This window comes from Fulmarus glacialis, unplaced genomic scaffold (genome assembly GCF_000690835.1).
Source record: "Fulmarus glacialis isolate BGI_N327 unplaced genomic scaffold, ASM69083v1 scaffold39790, whole genome shotgun sequence".
Lineage (NCBI taxonomy): Eukaryota > Metazoa > Chordata > Aves > Procellariiformes > Procellariidae > Fulmarus > Fulmarus glacialis.
The window spans coordinates 18,311-43,407 of NW_009189008.1; the positions used below are offsets into that span (position 1 = coordinate 18,311).

General features: G+C 37.3%; 1 protein-coding gene across 1 annotated transcript in view; it reads right to left on the minus strand.

Annotated features, from left to right (window-relative positions):
* CUL4A (cullin 4A) overlaps positions 1 to 24,909 on the minus strand; it is a gene marked incomplete at its 5' end in the record, with an annotated part of 37,683 nt that extends 12,774 nt beyond the window's left edge. The window contains 11 exons of the mRNA XM_009580704.1: positions 745 to 849; positions 2,281 to 2,473; positions 5,077 to 5,195; positions 7,157 to 7,224; positions 10,394 to 10,476; positions 11,841 to 11,930; positions 14,383 to 14,545; positions 16,037 to 16,110; positions 17,868 to 17,937; positions 20,121 to 20,224; positions 24,746 to 24,909. Of these exons, the coding sequence (XP_009578999.1) occupies positions 745 to 849; positions 2,281 to 2,473; positions 5,077 to 5,195; positions 7,157 to 7,224; positions 10,394 to 10,476; positions 11,841 to 11,930; positions 14,383 to 14,545; positions 16,037 to 16,110; positions 17,868 to 17,937; positions 20,121 to 20,224; positions 24,746 to 24,909 (1,233 nt within the window). The remainder of the gene's footprint in view (positions 1 to 744; positions 850 to 2,280; positions 2,474 to 5,076; positions 5,196 to 7,156; positions 7,225 to 10,393; positions 10,477 to 11,840; positions 11,931 to 14,382; positions 14,546 to 16,036; positions 16,111 to 17,867; positions 17,938 to 20,120; positions 20,225 to 24,745) is intronic.
* Positions 24,910 to 25,097: the final 188 nt, after the last annotated feature.

Sequence of the window (25,097 nt, forward strand, 5' to 3'; positions counted from 1 at the left end):
TTATGAGGAAAGAACCCCACAGATCTCAGAACAAACTAATACAGAATTGGGTAGTTCCTGCTTATTCCACCCCAGCCCAGCATACACGTCCCACTTCCCTCAAAACAGTGACCGTGCATCTCTATTGGACTCAATCACATATTTTTTCTGATATCCAACCTAGAGAGAAAAAAAAAAAAAAAAAAAAAAAAATTTCTCCTAGCACATTGAAGGGTTTTGCTCAGGTAGGGACATCCACTAGGGAAGTGCATTTCAAAGGCAATAAAACACAGCAATAACATTTTCTCCCATTATTCTGAGCCCTCCTCTGTGTTCATTCTCAGCCACGATGAGAAGAAACAAGTCATGAGTTGCTGGCTTTTCATGTACTTTGCACCTACGACATACTGAGGTGGGCAGGGAAGAGAAAATCTGTACTAATCTTTCTGTTCTCTGTCATTAGAGGAGAGGTTGTGGTTACAGATACGGTTAATTTACGTGAAAAAACCTTCCACCAACAGCTCTAACTCTTAGGTCTCTACTCACAGACTGTAAAAGGTCTGTAACTTGCCAGTCTGCATAGAACAAGTTTGTCCTCCCTGGTGTATTTATTGTGCTCCTTCAGATGTAAGGCAACCTGAATTTAAGACCAAGTCAAGCAGAAACCCATGCTAAAAAAGATCTCTTGCATTCAGAGGAATGCAGTTCTGCTAGTAGCAAGGAAAACAGTTTTAATTGCATCAACTGTGAACTGATATTTCTTACCATGAATGAATCTAAATATGATCATGATTTTGTCAAGGATTCTTTCCAGCTCTTCATCTGTTGCTTCTTTATTACCAGCTCTTAACTTGGAATCCACGTATTTTGCTACAAATAAATAAAACAGTTTAACAGCTTTAAAAAAAAAAATCTAAAATAACCAACTTAAGCATCTCCCACTTGAAATATTACTATATGTTAAATATCATTGTATGTTAAAATATAGGATAAATGTTAAATTTTCTATTTTCCCTTTTCCCATCCCTATGTCCAGTGGAGTGACAGAGCCCTACTGTACTACTGCCATAATGGAAAAATATCACAAAAAAAAGGAACTGTCCAAGAAAAAAAATGAATACAGTATAACCATTAAAATTAATGCATTAGAAATTCCTGCATTTTATGTTATAGTCATAGCAAGCACATTACTTGTTGAAAGACAATGTTTTGGAAGTGTACAATGCATATGAATGTATTTTACGAGAAACAGAAACATAGAACATGAAGAGGACTATATTTTTGTAGACCTTTACAATGTCCCTCATGCTCCTTGGTAGGAGCATACCAAAATTTACACAGAAGCAATGCTTTCAAGTTGGTAGCTTCAGAATGCCAGAAATAAGGTTAAGCCATGAGTTTACCTAAGTATTTACTAAGCCACATTAGTATCCTTATACAACCTTCTGCGTAAGAAGGAAACCTTTGCAGGAGCTGAAACAATCCACAAATGACAGCAGCCCGTATCATGGCTTTAACCTGTATCACTAGGTTGTGCAATTTGTCCTACATGAAGCTGGTTTTAGAAGGAAGCCACAAAATAAGTTGAATAAAGGCAAAAGAACGTACAGAGGAAAAACAACCAACCAAGGAGTGGGAACCTCTCCCAGTGTAAAATGCCACAGCTCCAGTTTTGCTGCAGGCAAAACAGGCGGAACAGCTTTTGCCAGATCAGGGATAAACCCAATAATAGTATTTTTAAGATGTTTTTATTATTTTTCCCCTTAATGAGCGCTAGTTCCCCCCTTCAAGGTAATAAAATCCTTCTCTCTATTAAAACTCCTTGTATCTGAAGGCTTTAAAATTGTTCTCCCAACTTCAGCCTTCAAGGCAGATAGATGGGCTGTACTCAGTCCTTTCTGAGATCTGTAATAACATCCAAAGAACTCCTCTACTACCACAATTAAAAACAGTTCCCTTTTTTTCCCACAGCTCTTCTTTCCCCTAACCATTTACTCCACTCGTAGCATCAGCATCACGCTCTCTGAGCCGTTGTTAGCACCAGGCACCGTGCAGGAAGCAGAGCGCAGGGACAGCAGAAGTTGGCATGCTCCGTCAGGACGCTGCGTGCACGCCTAACAGCACACCCGAGCTTTTCGAACCCACAATGCTCCCAGGTTAACTTTTGCCTCATATCCCAAAACCAAGTCTCCTAAAGCAGAATGCGTACTGCATCACTATTGCACTAGCACAATCAGCAGCATTATCTTATCATGCTTTCTATAGATTTTTGCGATATTTTACAGAAAAATATTTGTGTACCTATCAATTCTGCAGGCTTATTTGGTCTCTTGTTGATAAATGTTTCAAAGGACTCCTTCATCAAGTTTATAAATTTTTCATTTTTCTGAAAGCACACTTCTATGATATGGTCCACTTTATCCTTAAAATCTAGTAGCTCTTGCACCATATCCTTGTCCTTTTCAGGATTAACCACTATTGTTGTCCCAAAGTTCTGTAAAACAAACACTTTTGATAATAAAATACTTTAGAGCGCTACCTATCTCCCCCAATAGACACATTCACCCTTATAAAATTTATATTAGAAAGAATAATTTTTTTTACAGACCTACTTATGTGACTTCAAGTTTTCAAAAAATGAGATGCATTGAAATTTAAAATAAAAACCCAGACACACATTAATGAATTTAAAACATTAGTGTTTGATTTAAAGATTATATACATTTAAGACAAAAGCTAAAAAAAAAAAAAACACAGTAGACATGACTGTATGATATGCAAGTTTACAGTTAGATACAGAACTACATGATTCATGTAAAAGAAATTATATGTAAACTGCCTCAGAAATGTTAAGTGTAATGGGAAACTTTGCACTATTTTTCTTAAATCCACTAGAGAGCTCTATTGATGGAACAGGTGGCGAAAATTCAACCGCTGCTCATCACTCCAAGGTCTCTCTTTCAGCAAGGGCTTAAAAGCAAAAAAACCTAGCTGACTTGCAATAAAACAATACTTTCCCATTCGCAAGAAGCAGCCACAGATTTGACTTTCTTTTCTTGTTCCTACACTTATTATCTTTAAGTTAGCGATACAATACCATTTGTCTAGTGAACCAAAATATCCTGTAAGGGAGATTTTAACCTACCGGACAATTTACAATTGCTTAGTAACGCTAGACAGAATGACCAGTTTTCCAAGGTGATAAAGAGGAACATCTGCACAGTAACAGCAGAACAGTATTCAATCGGTGTATTTTCATCAATTAAAGTATGTTAGCCACAACAACAGTCAAACAGAGATGGGGAAATCCCTCCCAAACCTCAGAATTTCCACTTCAATATCTAGTTATCCACTGTGATCTTTCATTGAGATCTTTCTCAAGTAACATTTCAGATTGAAGCAATACATAAGGCTGCCCAAGGTCCTTGGATTCAACATGTGTTATCACAGAATCACAGAATGGTTTGGGTTGGAAGGGACCTCTGAATACCATCTAGTCTCCATCATATCTTACACTTCGCACAATTTCCCCTTCATTAACACAGCATTTGGACATCTTACAGTCTCTACCAGTTACGTTCATAAATTGCAGGGCATTCCCCCCATTCTGCAAATGGCAAACCGAGATACAGAAAGCTAAGTGGCACCTCTGAAATATTAAAAAGTTAAGAGCACAGACCTTCACCCCAGTTATGTGGCATGCTCTCTGTGGTTTTTCTTACACTGGCTCACATGATAAAAGCTAAGTTCTTGAAGCCTCACTTTAATGCATTCAGTCATACAGAATGTTTGAAAGGAAGAGATGTATGACACTACAGAAAATAGTTTCTAGCTTTTTAAGTCTGTAAAAAAATTTCTTCAAAACAAAGCTACAAGAGGTCTGATTCTGCAAGATAAGGTATGATAAGCCAACTTAACAACTTGCTGCTGTGAAAGGAGAGGTTCTGGTCCCCCTTCCCTTATTTTCCTACCTGTCCCAAACTCCTGCTTCTTTCCTTGGGCCAGCACCAGGACTTTTCTGCAAGCCTCTTCAGCTCACAACCTGGCATGAAACTGACCTTGCCCAGGTACTGTGTTAAAACAGATCACAAGAGTCTATGGAGTGGCAGCCAGCACAAGGATTAAGTCAGGAGTGTGATCTGGGAGCAAGGAAGAAGAAAGATATTCCTTCTTGGCCACGGCAAGCTGTTCAATTGGCCAAGCTGCCTATGGATCCACGGACTGCATATGGGGAGACAGGACGACACCCTGTGGAGCAAACTGCACCTTGGTTCTGGGAGCAGAGGGGAGACTGTCCCACACGCGTGGGCTGAGCACTGGTGCGCCATGCAGAACTCAAGACATGGGTGTGCAGGAAAGGCACCTCTGAAATGAACTGATGTTGTGCACTTAGTCCTGAAGGCCGATGAACAGATGGTCAATTCAGGAGAGAATTACCACATCGGGAATTATCAACTCTGGAGAGAAATATCTTCTTGTGAAGCTTTCCTGCTTTCACCTTAAAAGAGCACTAGAGTGCAAGTTCTCTGGGGCAGTGTATCACATGCATTTTACACCTAGCAAAACAAACCTGAAGCATCTAAATATGACTTGGATGATGGATTATTTTCAAGACGAGTATTCCGTTCAAAATAGCTTAAACAGCTATTTTAAAATCAGCATTGCTGTAGGTTGATCACATGTAGCACTGCTAACCTGCAGTAGAATAGGTACATTCTGATGTTCTACCGATTTTGCACATATGTAAATAGTTGAGTGTATTTGTAGCAAAGCACAACACGTAGTACAATCCAGCATACTCTAAACACTTGTACATGTGGCTGTATTTAAAAGCAAAGCAAACCAAAATAACTTCTTGTATAACATTCAAACCTATAAGGAAAGCAATTTCCAAGTAGAAATTTAAAACCCAAACTTAGGTGTTGCTGTTTCTCATCATGTGACTGTTACTGGGGAGAAAGCATTAACATCCCTCCCCGTATTTGCTTAAAACAGAATTTTGATGTGTACACCTACATGATATTATTCTTGGTTTTGATAGAAGAAATATATGATAATAGCATAAATTTTGACATTAGTAAGAGATCTTTGAAATACCTTGATATATTCACTCCAATGTTGCAAAAGGATCTGCTGCCCACCTTTTACCCGGCTGAACAGCTGGTATGTCTGGGTCAAATCTGATATTCTATTTTCATCGAGCAGGTTATCAAGTCCTAAAAAAATAAAATTAGAAGAAAGAGCAAATTTGAACACAGTTGAATAAATACAGTTAGAAATATATTAGAAAAATCTCTATGAAATATATCAAAAGACAAGACCCTTTTGCAGAACGTTTATGAACAGTGCTTGATTTGAAGGGTACAGTTTTATCAAGAGATATCATAGAACCTCTAAAGAATGTCAGAAACAGTAAGCTAAGCAAACTACCCCAAATTTAAACTAAAGATAAATACTTTGCAATATTTTTTCTGTGGAGTGTGGTGAGCCATCCTTTTAGATTAAGAACGTGCTATGAATTGTCTGTGCTCATACAGATGGAGTAACACAAGACTACAAATTCCTTCCAAGCAACTTTTGCCTTTATCAATTCACCGTACATGAGACTAGGCCTTGGACTAACGAATGGAGAAGCAAAGCTCAAGGCAAAACATGAAGCATAACAACTACAGACACATTTTTACATTTGAGAGTATGATGAATACAGTCCCAGTGTTATCGGAGATACATTGCCTGGTGTTGGTGAAGGAGGCTTTAGTAATATGGGAGGGTAGCATCAAAGATTTACAGCATTTTTTAAAATCCAAAAAGCTCGATTTTACACAGGTAGACAATTCATATCATCAGTGTAGCTGACACTGTACAACTGTCCTACTTCACAAAATACACTGCATTAATTCCAATTTTTAAATGGTATTAGATAGCAAAGGATTTTCAATAACTACGGAACTATCCCATTTCTACTACATTCTTAATCTTAAAAATATTTTCACTGTATATTATAACTTACATGTTCAGAAAGGCAACCAATGTTCAAGAATGATGTCAGGTAAGCTTTTGCATGATATTTTGAGATTTCCTAAACTTTAAGATACGCCTAAACTTTTGAGATATCAGAATAATGGACATACTTTAAAAGTATGTAAGATGACAGATTACACATGTTAATGGCGTTCTTTTGGCACTGAACAGGGAATTAAGAAGTGCCCATTCCATCACATTCAAGCATTACTTCCTATTAATTTAAAGACACCAATACACTAATTGCTTTGTTATAACCTGGATTATAAAGTTTAACCTTCCCCCTTCCTCTGGCATATGAGCTGTGTGACTGAAATAATTATTTTGTCACATAGTTGACAAATGAAAAAGAGATATAGGAAATTCCTCTGAGACAAGGCTTCACACAACTTCCAGAAAGCACTGCCACAGCCTTGGAAAAATTTATTATACTCACAATGAAAAAACTCACCAGTACCTAGTCAATGGCAGTTGTAATAATACAGCAGAAAAGTTTCTTACACATACACAAGCATTTGTAAGCTTTTTTCCCCCTCGCATCAAACTGACTACATCACATGCCTTCTCCTAAGGAACAAAACCTACAAAAGGCAGTATCATCTTCTACTTGCACGGAATACTAGGATGTCATAAGCAAATTACAATGTGGCCTGGATCAAATGAATGCAGAAAGTTATGCAAGTTAGACTTACTTTTTTTTTTCTTTTTTCTTTTTTTTTTTTAGTTTAAGTGCAGACATAGAATGCAAAAGCTGATCCAACAACACCACAGTCCTAAAACGTAGTAAGTAGAAAAATGTACAAATTTCTCCACATTTACATGAATGGTACATATACATTATAAACCAAGAAGAAGTTCAGGTTAAAACAAGACCACATACTTTCTGGTTAATCCAACTGATAAACAAATGTGTCACTGCAAATCAAAGGAGATTTAGGGGGTTTAGCAACCTTTACAAATATGGAATTATATTTTAGATATTTGTTTCCACATATACAATTTACTTGTCACAGTGGGTTGGCTTTCTGTATCTGTGGAAGTCTTCCCCATGGCTAATATACCTCCTTAAATAAAAGCTGTGGAGTTTATAGTTATTGCAGAGTATGAGAATCTGTTGCTTATCAGAGATTACATTAATTTAAAAAAAAAAAAATACCTTTTTGCAAAATAGCTGATAAGTGTTCTCCTAGTAGCTGTTTCTCCACAGAAGCAATCAGTGGTTTCCTAAATAAGGCAAGAAAAGTGTATTAGAAGTATTAGAGTATAAGGGAATTGCCTCCTGTCACAATGTATTTGTGAATAACTTACATTATAATATTAAAAAAATCAACAATTTTCTACTTAAAACAGAGGCTACAAATTAAGACAAAAATGTCACATGTGATATAAGTTGAGAAAGAAAACAATAACCAATGTATGTAATTAGAAAAGAATTTCAGGTTTGAATACTAAAAAGCAAGTTCTTACACAGTAGAAGAGAGAAGCTTAGATATCAAAAATCAATACAAAAATGTTTCTGGAAAAAAGTAAAATTGATGTTGTCTTGGAAACAAACAAAGCAAACAAACAAAACAGCAAACCAAAACAAAAACCTCCAAGGGTTTGAACTCCAAAACAACACAATACATGCTGGTGATGTTCAAAACTCAAACTTTTAATCTAATTGTGTTATGCACCTACATAAGCATAAATTGAGTTAGAACCACAAGACTCAAATTTGCAAAACATTTTAAATTTGTCCTTAAATTTTCCCTACTTTTTACTATTAATGAAATATTTTTTTGACACATTCACTTTAATGGAAAGTGAATGAAAAATAATGGCAAGTTTTCCTTTACATCTTTTATAGCCTAAAAGAAGAAAGAAATGCCTGAAGTGCAAAGGGATAATTCATTTCAACGTTTAAATTTCTACTGCTTACAATTTGACAACAAAAGACCAACCATTTCCTTCTGAGTTAAGTTTAATAAAACTGGTTCTCAGAACCTTAATTTCGATTTTTCTGAAGAGAGGTGCTCAACTTGGATTGATGGAAGCCTTTTACATAGCAGCATCCAGTTTATGTCCTACCCTTGCTAAAACACCACCTTTCCTGAAACACCCCACCAATGATTTGCCTGACCTTCCATACAATATACAGTTTTAGTGCCTTCATCTAAAAAAGATTAAATTAGAATTTGGAAAGGTTCAGAGAAGGGAACAGGGATGATCAAAGTATGCAGCAGCAGCTACAAAAGAAACAACTCCGTGTGTTAGAACTCTTCTTTCTGGGAAAGAGATGACTTAGCAGTGATACAGTGCATTGACAGGCAGGGAAAAGATGGAAGGGAACTTACTGATTACTTTCCCTTCCAATACAAGAACTGGGGTCATCAGTGATGGTACTGGGGGCCAGACTTAAACAAAAGGAGGCAATTATCATGTGGTGGCTAGTGCACCAGTGGAACGCTTTGCCAAAGGCTGGCACAGATGGAAAAGCTTATGTGAATCTCAGTGAGACAGTGCAAGTATTTGAAAGAGATCCAAACAGACAAACCACATCAGGTTCAGAAAACACCCCGAGCTGAAAACAGGCAGATACTAGGAGAATATCAGGGCATCATATATACTTATTCTATTCTTTCCCTCCAGTGGTCATAAGCGAACATGAAATACCAGTTAGACAGACCCTTGGTCTTAACACATATGGCCATTTTTCTAGTCACTTCCATATTCCCTGAAATTTCCATCTAAGCTGCTATCTACAGCTGCTGACTGTCTCCAACAGTAGAAGTAGTCAAGGTTGTATAAAATACCATTCTTTGTCTCAGATGATCTATTCTGCCTACAGGGGAAGTAAGGACAATTCGTCTGCTTGAGACTGAGAGGCAGAGCACTATTTCCTAACAAGCAGACAGACAGAATGAGTATTTATCTTGACTGCTAGCTGATGAATGAGCCTGAAGGTACCTTCCGTATGGCCTCAAAGTCATCTACCTTGGTCATCTACTGACTGACCCAGCGACATGCTTATTCTGGTCACTGTATCATGTACTGACGGGCTGAATAAATCCCTCTATGGGCTGCAACAACATACTCTCCATGTGTTGCATAAACCTGGTTTGAAGTATTTTCAATGACTCGTGTTTCCCATGATGGTTTTGTCCTGGAAGTACCATTTCCATCTCAAGATCAAACCCAGTAGCTAAATTTAACATCCTTTCTGCTCTTTTCATGCACACCTGGAGAGACAGTATGACCTGAGGACAACTCAAGGGCACTAATTTTAAGAACTGCTGTTTCTTAATGCAAAGAAAGGAAATTAGTGCGAAGCCTTCTAAAAGTAGGTTTCTAAGCCTTTAACCAAGGATGAGGATGAAAGCAAGGACTTGACGTATATCTAGACTGAAAATGTGATATCAACCTTTTTTTTAATTTAAAGAGTAAATTAATATATATATGCTTTAACTTTATACATAGAAATAGTTCCATATATTTTAATGTCACTGATTTTGCCAGAAAAAGCTAGTCACACTGCAATCAGCATTTACAGGAAGAAGATTCAAGTTCAAATATGTACCATGACACGCAACGCATGTGTGAGTATATATATATAAAATATGTCTGAAGAAAATAGTAAGTTAAAAAGATAATTTTTATTCAGTTATTCTTTTAACACTCAATGAAATGCCAATATGTCATCCAGAAAACTAAAAAATGAAATAAAATATTATGTTCTTTATTAACTGCTATGTTCTTTGTTTAAAAAAAAAAAAAAGCAACAGCTTACTGCAGGACAAATTATATATGGATTTACAGCATGTCAGTGACTCTGCAGTACTTCCTGAATGCACATTCTTATCCCAGCAAAACACACACTATTACTCAACATCTGAGTGAAAAAAAGGACAAGCTACCTTGCACAATACATTGGAAGCAGTTGCACCAAAGCTGATCTACTGTACATCCTGGACTGCTCATGAGTGATGTTCATGTCCTCTATCCTACACCATAATTTAACCTTTTCTTTTCTTTTTTTGCCTGATAAGTCTTTCTTTTCCTCAAGAGATTTGTGGTTAATTTGGTTATCAGTACACGAATGGCTAAAATCAGCTGCTGCTTTGATAATGCAAATTTGAGTTCTTATATAATGTTTTGTTAACTTCAGTATACACTCATGAATCTTCCTGGACAAATTTCTCCCCTCTTATTCAAAGTATATTTTGATTTTAAAGAAATCAGTTTTGACAAAAATAAAGTCTTAAAAAACCCACACTGTATCACAAGCACTGTCAACAAGATAATATCTGTAAGATAACGCAGAAATAATCTCTGTCTCTCTACAACCGCCGATAATCGCACTGTTTTATGATGGATGCTTGAGTTACAAGAAGAATGACAAAATTGTACTCACTGTGTGCTGTGGTCTAAATATGTTATTACTCTGTCTCCTTCTTCTTCCAAACGTTTATTAACATGGTGAAGATATTCTGGGACCTAGCGATACAAAAGAATGTCAAGTTTAACTACAAAAGTAAGAAAGGCAGATAATGTTGTTCCATGACAATTATTTTAAGCTACAAATTTAAAGAGAATACAAATTGGAAAGGACTATTCCACCAGAATGTTGTTATGTATTACATAATCGATATTTTTATTAATCAATGCTACTTAATATTAAAAGTATTATAACTGCACCTGACAGAAAAGAAGAGAAAAACAGAAATCTGAGAATTTTTCAGAGGAAGCTAATTTTTTCTCAAAACCCTTCTGAGCTAAGCTAGCCCTTAAAATATCATGGAGCAGATTTTCAGTTGGTGTGAACCATATAGTTCTATTATTTCAATGGCAGTTTCTCCAGTGGAATATCTGTCCCTACGGAGAGTTAACACATTTAGCACATGTTACAACACAGGTATGAAACTCAGGCTTCAAAATGATCAAAACAGTTATGCATACATGCATATACATATATGTATGCACACACATACACATGCATGTACATACGCACGTGTATGCATTACGCGCTCATTCATAAATATATACATGTATACACTGTATAAGTTAGGGCATTACTCCTTTTGTGGTTTTCCACAGTTTTCCACTAAGCGTATAAAAGCAGCAAGACTCTTGGTCTCAAAATCTGTGTTGAAGCATTTCACTTCACGTCCCAGTGGAACACGAGGCAATGAGGTGAACGGAGCAGGATTAGACACAAGGATTCGCCTCAGTGCAATGTAAACAGGCGTTTTCAAAATGTCTGTAGTGACTCAATGTTAAAATGGAATTAATAAAGGTAGTCTTCTGTATTTTAGACCACCACGAAACTTGACTTTTGATACACATTTTCAGAGATAACCACATTTGCAGGCTGCCCACTGCAGAGCATAATTTTATCTCAAGAGGACAGTAAACAAAAATGTCTTAAGTCTATTTAACTAATAAGGAAAAGAAACAAAACAACAAAAAAATAAATGCAACGACAGAGTAAAAAAGTAAACGGTTTACTTAGGTATTAAGCACATAGCAGAATGATACCAGTGGATATTTCACAGCTCTTAGGCAAAAATAATATTGGTGGCACATCTTTAAGCTTTACGTGAAAATGACTTTCTGGTAGTGTGACTTTAGCACACAAAATGTCACTGGATTTCTCCACCCTTAATTATATATTTCAAACACCAAGGCAATCTGGATACTTTGATACAGTAGTGTAGTCCCCATCAAAACCTGTGAACGTGTGCTTGCGTACCTGGGCACCAGTGAAATTTCATTGAGCATTAATACACCATGGCACTACCAGAAGTTCTCACTAGCAGATAAAACTAGCATAAAAGCAATCATCTACAGCATGCACCTACCTCTCTTTCTTGCATTAATCTTTGGCCCTCTGCAGCATATAAGCAATTTGTCTCTTCCAGAAACCTCTGTTCAAATGACTCCTTGTAAACCTGCTCAAGAAATTAATTTAGTTACTTACATTAAGCTGCCAGTAAGGGTAGCATATTTTGGCTGTCAGGCATAGAGCAAGTAAAATCTCAAGAATACACACAGTTATCAGAAATGTCAGAGTAACATTACATTAACACAGAAGTAGTCTGTTTGCCCACCGGTTTTAGAAAGACTGAGATCAGAGCTGACTTCCCAGTGCAGCAATAGCGTGTTTCAGTCATCAGTACTCAAATCGTCTGAATTGACAGGCTTCTATTTAAGGTACACAGACCAACACCAGTACCCAACATAAGCACAGCAATGACATCCAATCCACCTGAGCTCAAGACTCCCACTGATATTTCTGTGGCAAAAAAACAGTAAGATACTTCCACCTAGTGAAACACTGGCACAAAACAGGTAATTCCCATCAGAAAATAATAATATGCTCAGTGACGCATCTTCAGATCCGCCAGTTTATCTCAGTGGCCCAAAAGCAGGAAAAAAGAATTGTACCAAACAAGGTGAAGTCTCTTTCTCCAGGGAAGGAGCAAGGTGATGTGTAAAAAAGGGCACCAACAACAATCACAGACATCAAAAAATTTCTGCATAATGATTAGCAGTTTAGTATAGAAGGGAGATAAGTTAGAAAGGACAACTATATGCAATAGTTAAAACAATCTGGAGAAGGTAGCTAGGGAATAACATGTAAACAGCGGGACAGCTAGTAAAAAGAAAAAGGAAAGATTCCTTCAGTGTGGTGGAAGAATAGAAGGAATTACTTCTTCCAAAAAAATATAGCAGAGCTGTAAAACTCATTATTACATTCTGACCAGTTTTTTTTTCTTACGGACTTTTAAGAGTTTTATTTTTTTCAATGCAAGCTTAAATACAAAAACTCTGGCTCAACACGCGTTCAGAGTATAATAATTCACTAATTCAGCATCACAAGCAGACATCAACTCATTGCTTCAGCCTTCTTGTTACACTAGCTCTAAGTTCAACATGGTCAAATACTAGATTTCATTTCTTACCTTCCTTGCCTTCAGGATAACTGGAAAAACGTTAACATAACAGTATATAGAACTATTTTCTGCATATAGAATAGGACTTATGCAAGCAGGAATCAACCTTCAGCAGCTGGTTCTCAATTGCATAATTGCCTAAAAATCAGGAATGAGTAGGAGCTTAATTGCTTTCAAATTAAATATAAGATTTGCTTTATTAATTAATACTTCTCCAGAAGCTAACTTCTGTTGAAAGAGGGAGAAGCAGAGATCCTGGAGTAAAATTACAGGATTATAAGCACATCTCTATCTCAGTGAAGTGATGGATATTATAAAAAAACAGATAGATTAGGTTAGTTTCCCTAGTGAAAAAAGAAAACTATACTTTTGACCCAATGAAGGAGAATGCAGACTTAAATCCAATTCTGTTAGAAGGATCCAATAAGGGGGAACATTATCTTTAGCAGAATACATTGCTAAAAAATAACGTTAAAAAGTCAACACCCACAAGAATCTGATGCAGTTAGAGAAGGCAAATAACAATGTGAAAAATAAAAGTGGGAAAAAGCACACAAATCAGACCCGCACCTTCAGGTTACGTGATCTGAAAAATCATTGATAGAAGTTTGTCTTCTCTCTTGAACAGAATAATTAATTTTTTCTGGTACACTAGAGACAGTTATGGATGAAAGTCAGGAGGGTTAACATGAAAGGCAGAAAAGCAGGTAAACTGCCTGACCAAAAAGGACTATTTGATAGTCTTCTATGCAGTCTTCCTCTTCAAACTCTATTTCAAACCTTCAGCCAGTTTCCTAACACTGTACACCATTTGCAAACGGAGCAACCTCAACAGTTCGTAAGAATGAAAGACAGCTCCTAAGTTTTATTGCACATCGCACAAATCTGCAATGTTGACCAGAGAACAACATACACCAGAGTCAGAAGCACAACATTTTTTATTCTATATGGTTACTTAGTATCTATGTTAATATAATGTTCCACTAAGTTACAGATTGACCTTATCTACTTGAAAATGTTGGCCTTAACTTTACATCTCATTCTATACTTGGCATCTCTGCTAAGATGTTTTTGTGATACAGACCCAGGATCGGGACTCCAAAAAGCCTTTTTACAGTGACGGAGGTGGTCTTTTTTGGTTGCTACATTTAACCAGCACTAGGATTAGAAAACCAGTGATTAAGACAGACAAAATATCACACATACTAAAAGACTTGCAAACCTATTATTTAAGAATCTGTAGGCTACTATGTCAGCTAAGAAAAACAGGCAAAGAGGTCTCATGTACAAACACAGAATGAAAGATTGTGCATCTTTCAGTCTAATAGCTAGATTTTGAAGCACATTTACTAGAAGAATAAAATTATTTCTGTACTACACACAAATTAGAAGAGTCCAAACTCTGTTTCTAAATGTAGGTGTTATTTGTAAAGTTTGCTGTACTCACCTGGAGATCAGAGAGCATGCTCAACAAGCTCCGCAGCAAACTTCTGTCCACAGCTTCACCATTCCGTTCTCGTTCGATCAGCAGGAGGATTCCATCAATAGCCTTGTTTTGAACTTGCTTGTCACTAATGACGTGATTTCTAAATAACTCTAGCCCCATATCCCTGTGTGAATATTGAAAATTAGTAAGTCACACTGTTGATCCTTTCCAAAAATCTGTATCTCAGTTTGAGAAAAATAAACACATATAAAATATATATATAGTGTGTATATATTATACAGAGAGAGAATATATTAATGGTGTGTATATTCTTTTGACACTGTCCACTAAGAAAAGTATAACAAGAATGCTACCAGATGCACACACTTCAGCTAAGAACTGTGACCAGCCTGACCATATTTCACATAATAGACTATAACATTCTCTGTTTATTAAAAAAATTACTATTATAAAAATAATAAAAAACCTAAACATAGACCTTAACATAAGATTCCCTTAACATAAGAATCTATGCGTAATTTATAAGTTTTGTTTAAAAGCATGAATTCTCTGTACATTTAGGACCTTATGATCACCTGTATCAGATTCTTGTTTCATTCTAAGAGGATGAGGAATGGTGCCTCTATGCCATGAAGAAGCCAATTATTAAACATTGTCTTGGCCAAGGAAAACAGAGGAATCTTAGGTAAAACTTGTTCTCTCCAATGCCCTCACGTGCATCAGGATTTCAGTAAGTGAAATTTTCCCAGTATGAGGAAGACACAGAGTGTGAACAGATCCCTTCAATGACATTCTGTAAAAGGAAGTCTAACACAAAGAGTTGGAGGAAAACTACTGCAGAGGTCAGGAAGAAAGACGTCCGCAGGACAAGCAAGTGGTAGGAGAAGGATGCCAGGTTTCTCTGACAGCCTGAGGAACTCCCGAGAGTACAGAAGCCAGCCAGGCAGGGAAAAGGCACGCACTCACTTCAGTACTTTATCTACATCTTTTTTTGCTTTAGATAGAGTACTGGTACCAGAAATTTTTGGCAAAGCCTAGGTTTGTTTGCTCAGGCGATGATATAAAATGCCTCTCAGGAGGGATGCTGAAAAACAGAATGCCCAAAGACGTGACTGTGGTGTGCTGAAAGTACAGCAGCATCTAGGGGAGCTGACTTTCATCAAAATGCTCTGAGCCACAGGTCTCGACTCTCAAGAGGCCCATGCTGGAAAGATGATCTGCACCTTGTCAGTGTATCTGACTTATTTAAAAAACAACTGAGCAAGAAGCTGAGCATTGAATTTTGTCAAAACCAGGAGCACCTGAAGTAACACTTGGCCCAGGGTTAAGGTGCAGAGGCATCAGCCCGAGGAGGTTCCCCACACAGCCAGCCTCACCCAGGCTGTGACATCTACAGCTATATATATGCCTTGACTTTTAAGCATATGTTCACAGACCTTTTTCTTCTTTTACCCTCACTTTACAACGAATATTCCTAGGGAAGGAGGAAATGACACATACGTACACTGACACACGTATTTCCATAAATTAACACAAAATTTTAGAGATCTATTACACAGATCAAATATAATGTGAAAAATTATTTTCAACCTTTACAAATATAATAGCATGTTCAAACTCTAAAGATTCGAGGAATACTTACAGGGATACCTACCATATAGAAGGAAGCATTGAATTCTGAAGTACGTAAGTACGATCCAAAAACAAGAAAATGCTTCTGATCATGATCTGAAAATATATTAAAAAAATGTTTCTCTTCACCGTCATGTGGCACTTTAAATTATAAAGCAACTTCTGAAAACTACATCACGTAGACATGCACCTTAATTACCGATGCATGTATTTTCAACTTTTGTGGTGACTTGTACAGCCACCGATATGTAATTTATTAATGTTAGTACTATTACTAAGCAGTATTACCGTGTACATCCAAGACAGTTTTTAAAGTCATAACCATTAACTAAATAGTTTTATTAGCCTGTAACAAGTTTTAGTGCTACTGAGATGCAGAAGCCATTCAAGCAGTACCACCAAGACATTCAGTAAACACCCTGAAATAGCATGCTGCCATGGTTTTTGCTTTTTAAAAAAAGAAGCTTTAAGCAGAGACAGTCATAAGCTATGCAACAGACCTTTTCATAATGAAAGTTAGCTGCCAAAATTCATGAGAAAAATAGAGATACATTAATTCTAACAGGGGAAAGAAGGTATAAAAATGTATTATCTTTTTTTTTAATTAAAAAAGTGGGAAAAGGAGATGGGTTTTTAAGCTTATTACTCTTTCACATTCAAAATCCATTTTTAACTTTGCTCATAAAAAGGCTGCCCAGCTTTCAGTTTAGCATAACTCAGGATGTCAGCAACTAACTCGCCCCCAGGCCAGCTACAGAGATTTCTATCCCCAGCTGTTCACCTACTTCTCCCCTAAAAGGTTTCATTGCTTCTGAAGCAATTCTCAAGCTGACACTGTTTCTGTCCAAGCATATTAAAGTAAAACAGCAGCGAGGCTGATTCTTTTCTCTTAAATACCACAAGTGCTAACTCAGCACATGGGCAAGAAAGCCACTTGCTACAGGTTGCTGCTTTGAGGAGAAAAAATAAAAAAAAAAGAACACTCAAAAGTAATTGAAGTGAACAGAGTTCATAGTAAAAGCCTTTTTATAAAAACACAGGTCCAGTTTAATTACATTTTTAAGGCACTAAAATTCAACTCTATTTTCATCAGACTGTTGAATTTGTTTTGAATAGTTTCCATAATGCTTTCCATTTTTATTTCAGATAAAAATCATGTACCTCTGCCTATCCCCCACAGAGGAGGGGAGAGGGGCGGATTTGAGGAATGAAAATAGAAATGCAACCATTTTGGGCATCTGTACCCAAACCTAAGTGACAATGCAATGAAAACTCATTGTAAAATGCTGGTTTAGAATTATAATGATGCGTTCTTAAAGGGACAATTCACACAGAGCGACTTTGAGACAGGATTTTCTTCTGTAACATAATTCATTGTGGAGGTAGAGGACAAGAAGAAGGGCAAAAAGAGAGAGAGTTTCAGTTCTTTAATCTTCCTGTTTCTTAGCCCTATAGTCAGGATAATCATCTCTGCTTTGCAAACCAAAAAAAAAAAAAAAAAAGTCACAAATTAACCTAGCTCTTGGAGCTATCTAAAAGCAAAGATTGTGGATTCTCCAATTACTTAAAATTACAAAGAGCAAACAATTTCAGCATAGCCTGATTAGTTTTTCCTTTCACCCGTAGAAAACAGGTGTCAGTACATTGACATGAAACCTATGAAAGTCAGAGTCAACACAGCAGAACTTAAGTTTTCAACAACAAAACCACCCCCAGCTAGCAAAGAGGCAAGTCAAAAGCAATGCTGAAACTTGGAAGAGGAGGTGCAACGCAGTCCCAAGTTAAAACCATGACTCCTTTTTGCCAGATTTCACACCTCAAGGATACGTATTCTGAACAAACACTCAACTTACCATTTGTCTGCAATGATCTTGCCAGCATTTATTAATCTTCTTTAAAAATAAAAGACTATCCAGAGAATCTGTACAGCACCTATTAAGGAAAACTAGCTTGCCGACATCTTTTGAGGCCAGATTCTGGACATGATCTTTGCCAGCCATTAAGCAAAGCTGCTCCATGGATATTCCGATGTTACTGGGACTGCCTAGGGATAAACGGTTAATTGCAAAGCAGAGGGGCTGGCAGTTCTCCAAAAGGCCTCCCTATGTTTTCAAGGAATAACACTCACTGCTCTTCAGTAATACCATCTAGTGGCTGTACGGTATAACTTTGATATAGATTTAAACAAGAAATCCCACCAGTGTCAAAAACAACCTTGTCAACAACTGAGGTGAGAGGGATAGAAAGGTTTATTTTGTTTGTTTAATGAGTTCACACTGTGCACAACAGGAGTGACCCTAATCTCTTAAAAGCAGTTACAGTTCTCAATAATCCTCAACAAATCCAAATACCACTCTTTTCATATACGTCTCCAGGTCTCCCTAAGTAAACTATACAGTTTTCTTCCTGACACAACAGATCCAGCTGTTATTTATGAATAACAGAATTCTAATGTATCATATGAGTAAATCCAAACATGGCTTTACCTTCCTTTCCTGCCTAGTATCATCTCCAACTCCCTCTGCCCAAATCTGATTAATCTGATCTCATGCCCTTGGGATATAAAGTGATATACCTGTAAAACATAAAATTCTCAACTCTCCAAACCACCGGTTCTGTCAGAGGTGGGGAAAAAGCAAAGTTTTAAAACACCAGTTTTAAAACATCTCTTTAGAAGATCACTTGAAGTCTGAAAAGCCAGGGATGCAAAAATTGCTTGACTGTACTTCTTTAAAGCAGACTGTAAGATTTGTTTCTTAGAGATCAGTTATGTTTAAGAGACTATTGTACTGACTAATGTACTTTTTAGTTAGATGTGATTTTAAATGCATCCAAGTAACTGTAATGAAAAAATCAGCTGCCATATAAAAGGTGAATTCACAATGCTGATTTACGTACCAATGTTTCTTATATGCTACGTAGAAGCCACACTCCTTAATTAAGACTCAAAAAAACCAAAGCAAAACCATGTTGGGATTTAGCGAGATAACAGGGAAAAAAATTTTTAAAAATTCATCTTTTTTACGGGTATAGGCACTTACTTGGGGAATGCAGTGAACCTAAAGTTACAAACCAAAGCACATTTAAGGCATTCACCCGGAAAGAAGCTTCTTTCTGGGCCCCACTCCCTTGCTTCTCTCTATTTTCAGCTATCATTTTCTGCTAATAAAATACACATAGAGACCTAGGAAACACTGCTAGCCCCTAAAGTACTTTAGTATCTGTTCAGGATGGCACTCTCCAGCATCTGTTTGCAAAGGCACTCTCCAGAACACTGGGACAGCCAGCTGGGCGTAGACTCTATTTATCCTGAGCTGCTGCCTGAGCAAGTGCAACCCCTAGGCTACTACACAAAAGACAACTATCACATAAAGAACACTCTAGCATGAAAAGCACAATGAGGTTCAGAAAACAGCTACACCCAAGTGTCCAGAGAAGATCTACAGGCACTTCTGTGACCAGTTCAGCCAGAAGAAAAGCCAAGCAATGTAACATGAGAAAACTATGGGGAAATTTACCATAAAACTTCAGGTTACTGTGCGTCCCAAGACAGCCAAGTGATCTCCTGAACATAGCGTACTCTCTCCCATGTGTACTCCCAAGGTACACATGAGATACCTAAAGGGCTCGCTGAATGTCTCTGTGACACATCGCTGCTGACCAGTAGTTATTACTAGTCAAAGAGGTGTACTTTGTGTTTGAGAATTCTTTTACGGAAGACACTGTTGTTGAAAACTACTGCGGTGATTTTTTTTCTTTTTTTAAACCATTGCTGCTGTTAAGCATCTCCACTACTCACCTGCCATAAAAATCCATACCTGCTGTTAAATCTTATAGTGCTACTGAAATTTTCTAGATAAGGTGTAAAATTTGCATTCCTATTAAAATAAGTAAATTGTTATTAGCATGCTACTTATGTGCACACAAAAATTATTCATCCAGTTGACTAAAGTTGCTTATGCCTGATTTGAAAATATTTAAGTGGTCAACAAAGAAACTCTTTAACACATTGGCAATTACTAGTATAGGTTTTACAAAGTGTTGTTTTAAAAAATAATGATTTAAACTAGCCATTCTAACCATTTCTGTGCATGAGAAAAGGATATTCTCTAAATTGAAGGATTTGTGCTTTCACATGATCTTCACAGACTTGTCGCAGCTGTTTGTACAGTGTGGCAGAGACTTTGTAAGAACAGAGATTTTCAACAGCCTAAAAAACAAAAAAAGATTATGAATCAGCTTAAAAAAAAAAAAAACAACTCAAATTTTTGTGCCTGTGTAATCAAGGCCAAGAACAAAGAGGAAAAAAAAAAAATCAGCATTATCTGTCCAAGCCATGCACAAAAACAAAGTATCAAAATTAAATTATCCAAAATAGAAAAATCAAGACTTCAAGATTCCCTTCTGATTTTGCTCCCTTCTTATACTGTCAAATTTCGTGTACAAACAAGGTCCACCATCACCATCTGGTCATATTTCAGATGTGCTGTTAAACATTACAAGAATTTTCCCCCCCATGAATACTGCTCAGCAGCAGAACTCTTCTTGTAGATCCCTCTTGTGCATCCTCCAGCATACGCACACACAAACTTTTTTTGCGGGAACACAAGCATACCAAATATTTTCATTTCTTAATAACTTTAAGGTAGACACTTCAACCACCCTCTCTAAACAGTAAATGAATACAGCTGTTTTCCTGTCATTTTATTAACTTATTTCTCTCCAAATATTTCCACTGATTCACACACTTGTGCTAAGGTATGTAAACTGAGGGGAAAAAATAAAGAAAAACAAAAAAGCAACATTAATTGTTAAATAAAGACTTAATCGATTTATTGGGACCTCATAGGATTTAGTTGAGTATTTATCCGTAGCTGACTAAGACGACCGATTCTGCCCAAAACCAAACATTCTTGTGGTCACTACATTAATGTAAATTAAGTTGTTATGTAGCTCACCTAGACTACACTGAGACAGCTCTGGACATCGCTAGCATACTGCTATTCAGCTATTCAGTAATTACATTATCTTACACTAACATTTTTTCCTCACAAGAAACTCAAAGAGAATGCCAAAGAGAAAACGTAGCCTTGCTTGATACCACTCTCTATATTTAGACTTTGTTCCAGGCACATTTTATTTTAACTTGTGTGCTGTATTTCAATAATTTTTGTTATTAATAGACCATAGCATCTGAAATGAATCACAATGAAGACAGCCAAATGTTCTGTGAGAACTGTAAAGTTTACAGTAAGTATTTTTGGCAATTCAATGCTTCATACAAAATTATCCAAAGAAGTTGGACATGATTTTCAGAACTAAAAATCCAGCTGTCTCTTCCTTTAACTTCATTTCAACTGCCTTTGTGCTGTGAGGTGATACTGCAGAGAACATTGCCTAAGATTTAAAGCACTATTTCACCTGGACAACTAAAACTGACCCAAGAATGTCTTCCTTTGCTCCAGAGGGTTTATAGTGTCATATTTTGTTGATGAATTTTCTGACAGCATCAAGGAACTTGGACAAAGTCTCAGTATTTCCCCAGTGCTGGGTCTTTACTCACTTCCCCCCAAATTTTAGCTTTTTTGGGTGCGTCTTATTTCTTCGCAATATGAAATGCTATGCTGCCTAAATGCCAGCATGTAACTCTTTGTCAATGCATTAGTAAATGTTCTTTACTCTGTTTCAGTTTAAGACCACACAAACACATGCACTAGCAAGTGTGTGGTTAAGAGAGAGGTGAGGGGGAAAGCAGGGCTGCTTCTTTGAGCAGCAGTGCTGTTTTGAAGTGTAATTCAAACTGCAGCCGTATCACCTCAGTGATGCCTCTACTAGCTGTTTCTGCTTTTTTTGATGGGGGGGCATGAAATCCACTAATTTCCTTCTTCTTCACCTTTTGTTTCATTCGGAGTTTTTACTACCTCTCTTTCTGAAGAAATCTGATTTGACTTTTATTCATCTTGCACACAATTAGTCTGGAAAAAAGCTACAGTAATTATCACATCTACCACGATACGAGAAAGACAACACTTCTAGACTCTTCACCTACACAAATCTAGCAAAAGTTCTGTTTCAAATCAACCTTTTAATAGCTTTTTTGAGCAGTCTTCTATTTTAGCATTTAGCATGCAAATTATTGCTACTTCTTGTATTATTTCCTCTATAGGTTCTAACATCCTGAATAGTTTGTCTTCCAAAACACAAAGTGAATCTGCTTCCCAGAGATCTCCCCATGGGGTAATTCTAACCTACCCGACGTCATTTTGTTTAAATGCACATCGACTATGGCTTCCTCAATTTTGATACAATATTAAAGAAAGCAAACAAACAAATAAAACTATCACACAGTGCCTATGTTATGTTTTTCACCTGGTCTTAAAACAGATAAGGAAAATGACATCTGCAACAAACAGTATTCACACATAATCATTTTGGAGATAGTTTGTTGTTTCCTATGACATAGCCCTTCCTATTCATCCATCCAAATAAAAGTCTGGTCAGGACTCTCATCATTTTTTTTCCTTCACTACTACACCGTCGTACTCTATGTCCTCCAGAATGGCAGTGCTGCCCCATTTCAGGTTATTTAGGACCTTGCTGCAAAGGGAATTTTCTTTTTCCATCATTTTTATCACTCACTCCCCACTCGGCAATTCTTTGCACTGCCCCACTTTCTCTATCCCATCAAGTATAAGCTACTTCTATCAAAATCTGTGCGATCTACCATCAATCCCAGACATCATTTCTATTTTAGTCGCAAAAAATTGGCTGCCACCCTTCCATTGCTCACTGATTACGTCTCTGCCAAGCACCTTCATGCCTGATCCCGTGCTGCCTCTAATGCCTGGAAAGGAGTATCCTTCGGGCTTCCCACAAAGCCTTGTCATTGTTCTTCGGTTTTTCCTCAGCCACCGTGCCAAATTAAATAAATAAATCAGAAAGTTCAAAGGCAGGCTGGTACACCAGCCCACTCACCGCACTGAACTCTAGTAGGCCTCTCACTTCCTCCCATAACGTCAGATAAAGACGCAAAAAAAAAAAAAAGCCCTGGTAGTAAGAACTGATGCACACAGGGAAATTTTCCCCTGTGGATGACTCGGTGCTCACCAACAGGCAGTTAAAACGATCTGTAAGTACAGATCGGGTTTCCAACGGATGCTGAACTTCATCTTTTATTCCTTTGGCAGGAGAGTGAGTACCTATCTATGCATAGGCTCGCTGACCACCACCACCCGCTGTACAGAAATCTTGCTGATTTGCACTGCTGCCTTACAGATTATTGGACTGGCCCTGCGCAGGTTTTACAAATAAGCAGGCAAACAGAAAAGGCAAGAAGTACAGTTCTCCCTTCACAGTTTATCTGAAATCTCTCTCCTCCTCTTCTGTCAAAACTAAGTCTGTACCCCGGCGATTTCATAGCCATATTACTCTAATCTCATTTCTGAGCCTCTGAAAACAAGTTAGGTAACACTCAAAGCATCTGTGGGGTTTTTTTTAGCTAGGCATGAAAAAGCAGGATTTTTCAAATACATTTTTCAAATGTATTATGTAATTCAAACTCTGCAAACCTGCAAGTATTAATAGATGAATGTATCAGTCAAGTTATCTATTTAAAGGGAATAAATTATACTAAGTCAATATGCATTTACATAATCAGCCATTTTAGACCCATATATTATATACCCTAACTAATCACAGAGACAAGTATAGTCAGCTCTCAAATTCATCCTGATTTTCTTGAGCATGGACTCAATATGGACTGCTGGCTTTCTCCTCTCTCACCGTCTGCACTTTGCAGACAACATCAAACCTACCTCAGCTGAACATTTAGAAAATTTTAGGTGAGCATAACAATGTCTTAAGTCCTGATCTGGTAATGAGATCCACATCTGCAGATCAAAGACCTGCACCCACAGAAAACTCATAATTAACTTAAGCTATGTAGCACAACTTAGCTCATCAGTAATTTTTTATAACATGATCACTGTAAAAAAATTACTGCTTCAGTTAAATATCTCAAAGAACATACATTAAAATAATACAGAACTAAACCATATATAAATGGAGAAAGTACAAAGGAAGAAATGGTTCATGAGTATTTCTCTCTTTTACCCTTCCTAGCCCCTGCTCCAATTGTCCAAATGTTCCAGAAATACTTTTTCACCATTTTAATAAAAAAATTAAGATCCCGATTGTTATGAAAATGTAACAGTAGTCTAAACCAAGGTAAACTGACAGTTTATTGCCTGCTCAACCAAGACTCCTTTTCAATTCCCCAAAGCGTATTGATGCTGAAGTCTAATTGTTATTATCTAATAATAACAAATATTTCAACATCACTATTCACAAGAGACCAAAGCATGTACAAAAGAGAAATCATCATAAAATATGTATCTGCATAACCCAGCAAGAGTAACATCCTGTTTTTGGCATCTTGGGTAGGCACTATACCGGAGAGCTCGAGACTTAAATCTCAACCCTGCCCAGGCACAGCTTTCCGTGTCTCCCAACATAAACTGCTTTTCCATGGGCCCAGATCCTGGTAACTCTCCAATGAACCGCCATATAAAACCACAAACTGACAAGAAACAGAGTATGGAGTGAGCAGTTCAGAAAATATAATCAGCTTTTAACAAATCAAAATGCATTATGTTAAATATGTAGCTCTGTGAAAGTCCCAAAGCAGTTAATCTTCCTTCTGTTAAACTGAAAAAAACCCTACACGCCTTACCTGGTAGAGCTCTTCAAGGTTGTATTTAATAGAAATGCTACTCTGTATCGCTCCCACGGCTTCATGAAGTTTTTGCCAGGTGTCCTGAGTATAATTATCTGGTAATTTGGGTCTTTCTGTGAAGGAAGATACAGGTAGTTGAAAACCAGCCGCCCAGTGGGAGTCTGCAGCAATCTTTCTCACACTGCTTCATTAAGTTCTGCCGAGCCATGTTGTGCTTGATCGTTTAAGTTTGGCACAAGGAGAGGGTTACTAACTCCACCCAAGGCGACGAAACCTTTGCACGGTGCGTTTGACCCCGCAGCCGGCCGGCCCCGCACACGCAGGGGCGCCCGGGGCCGGAGCGCGGACC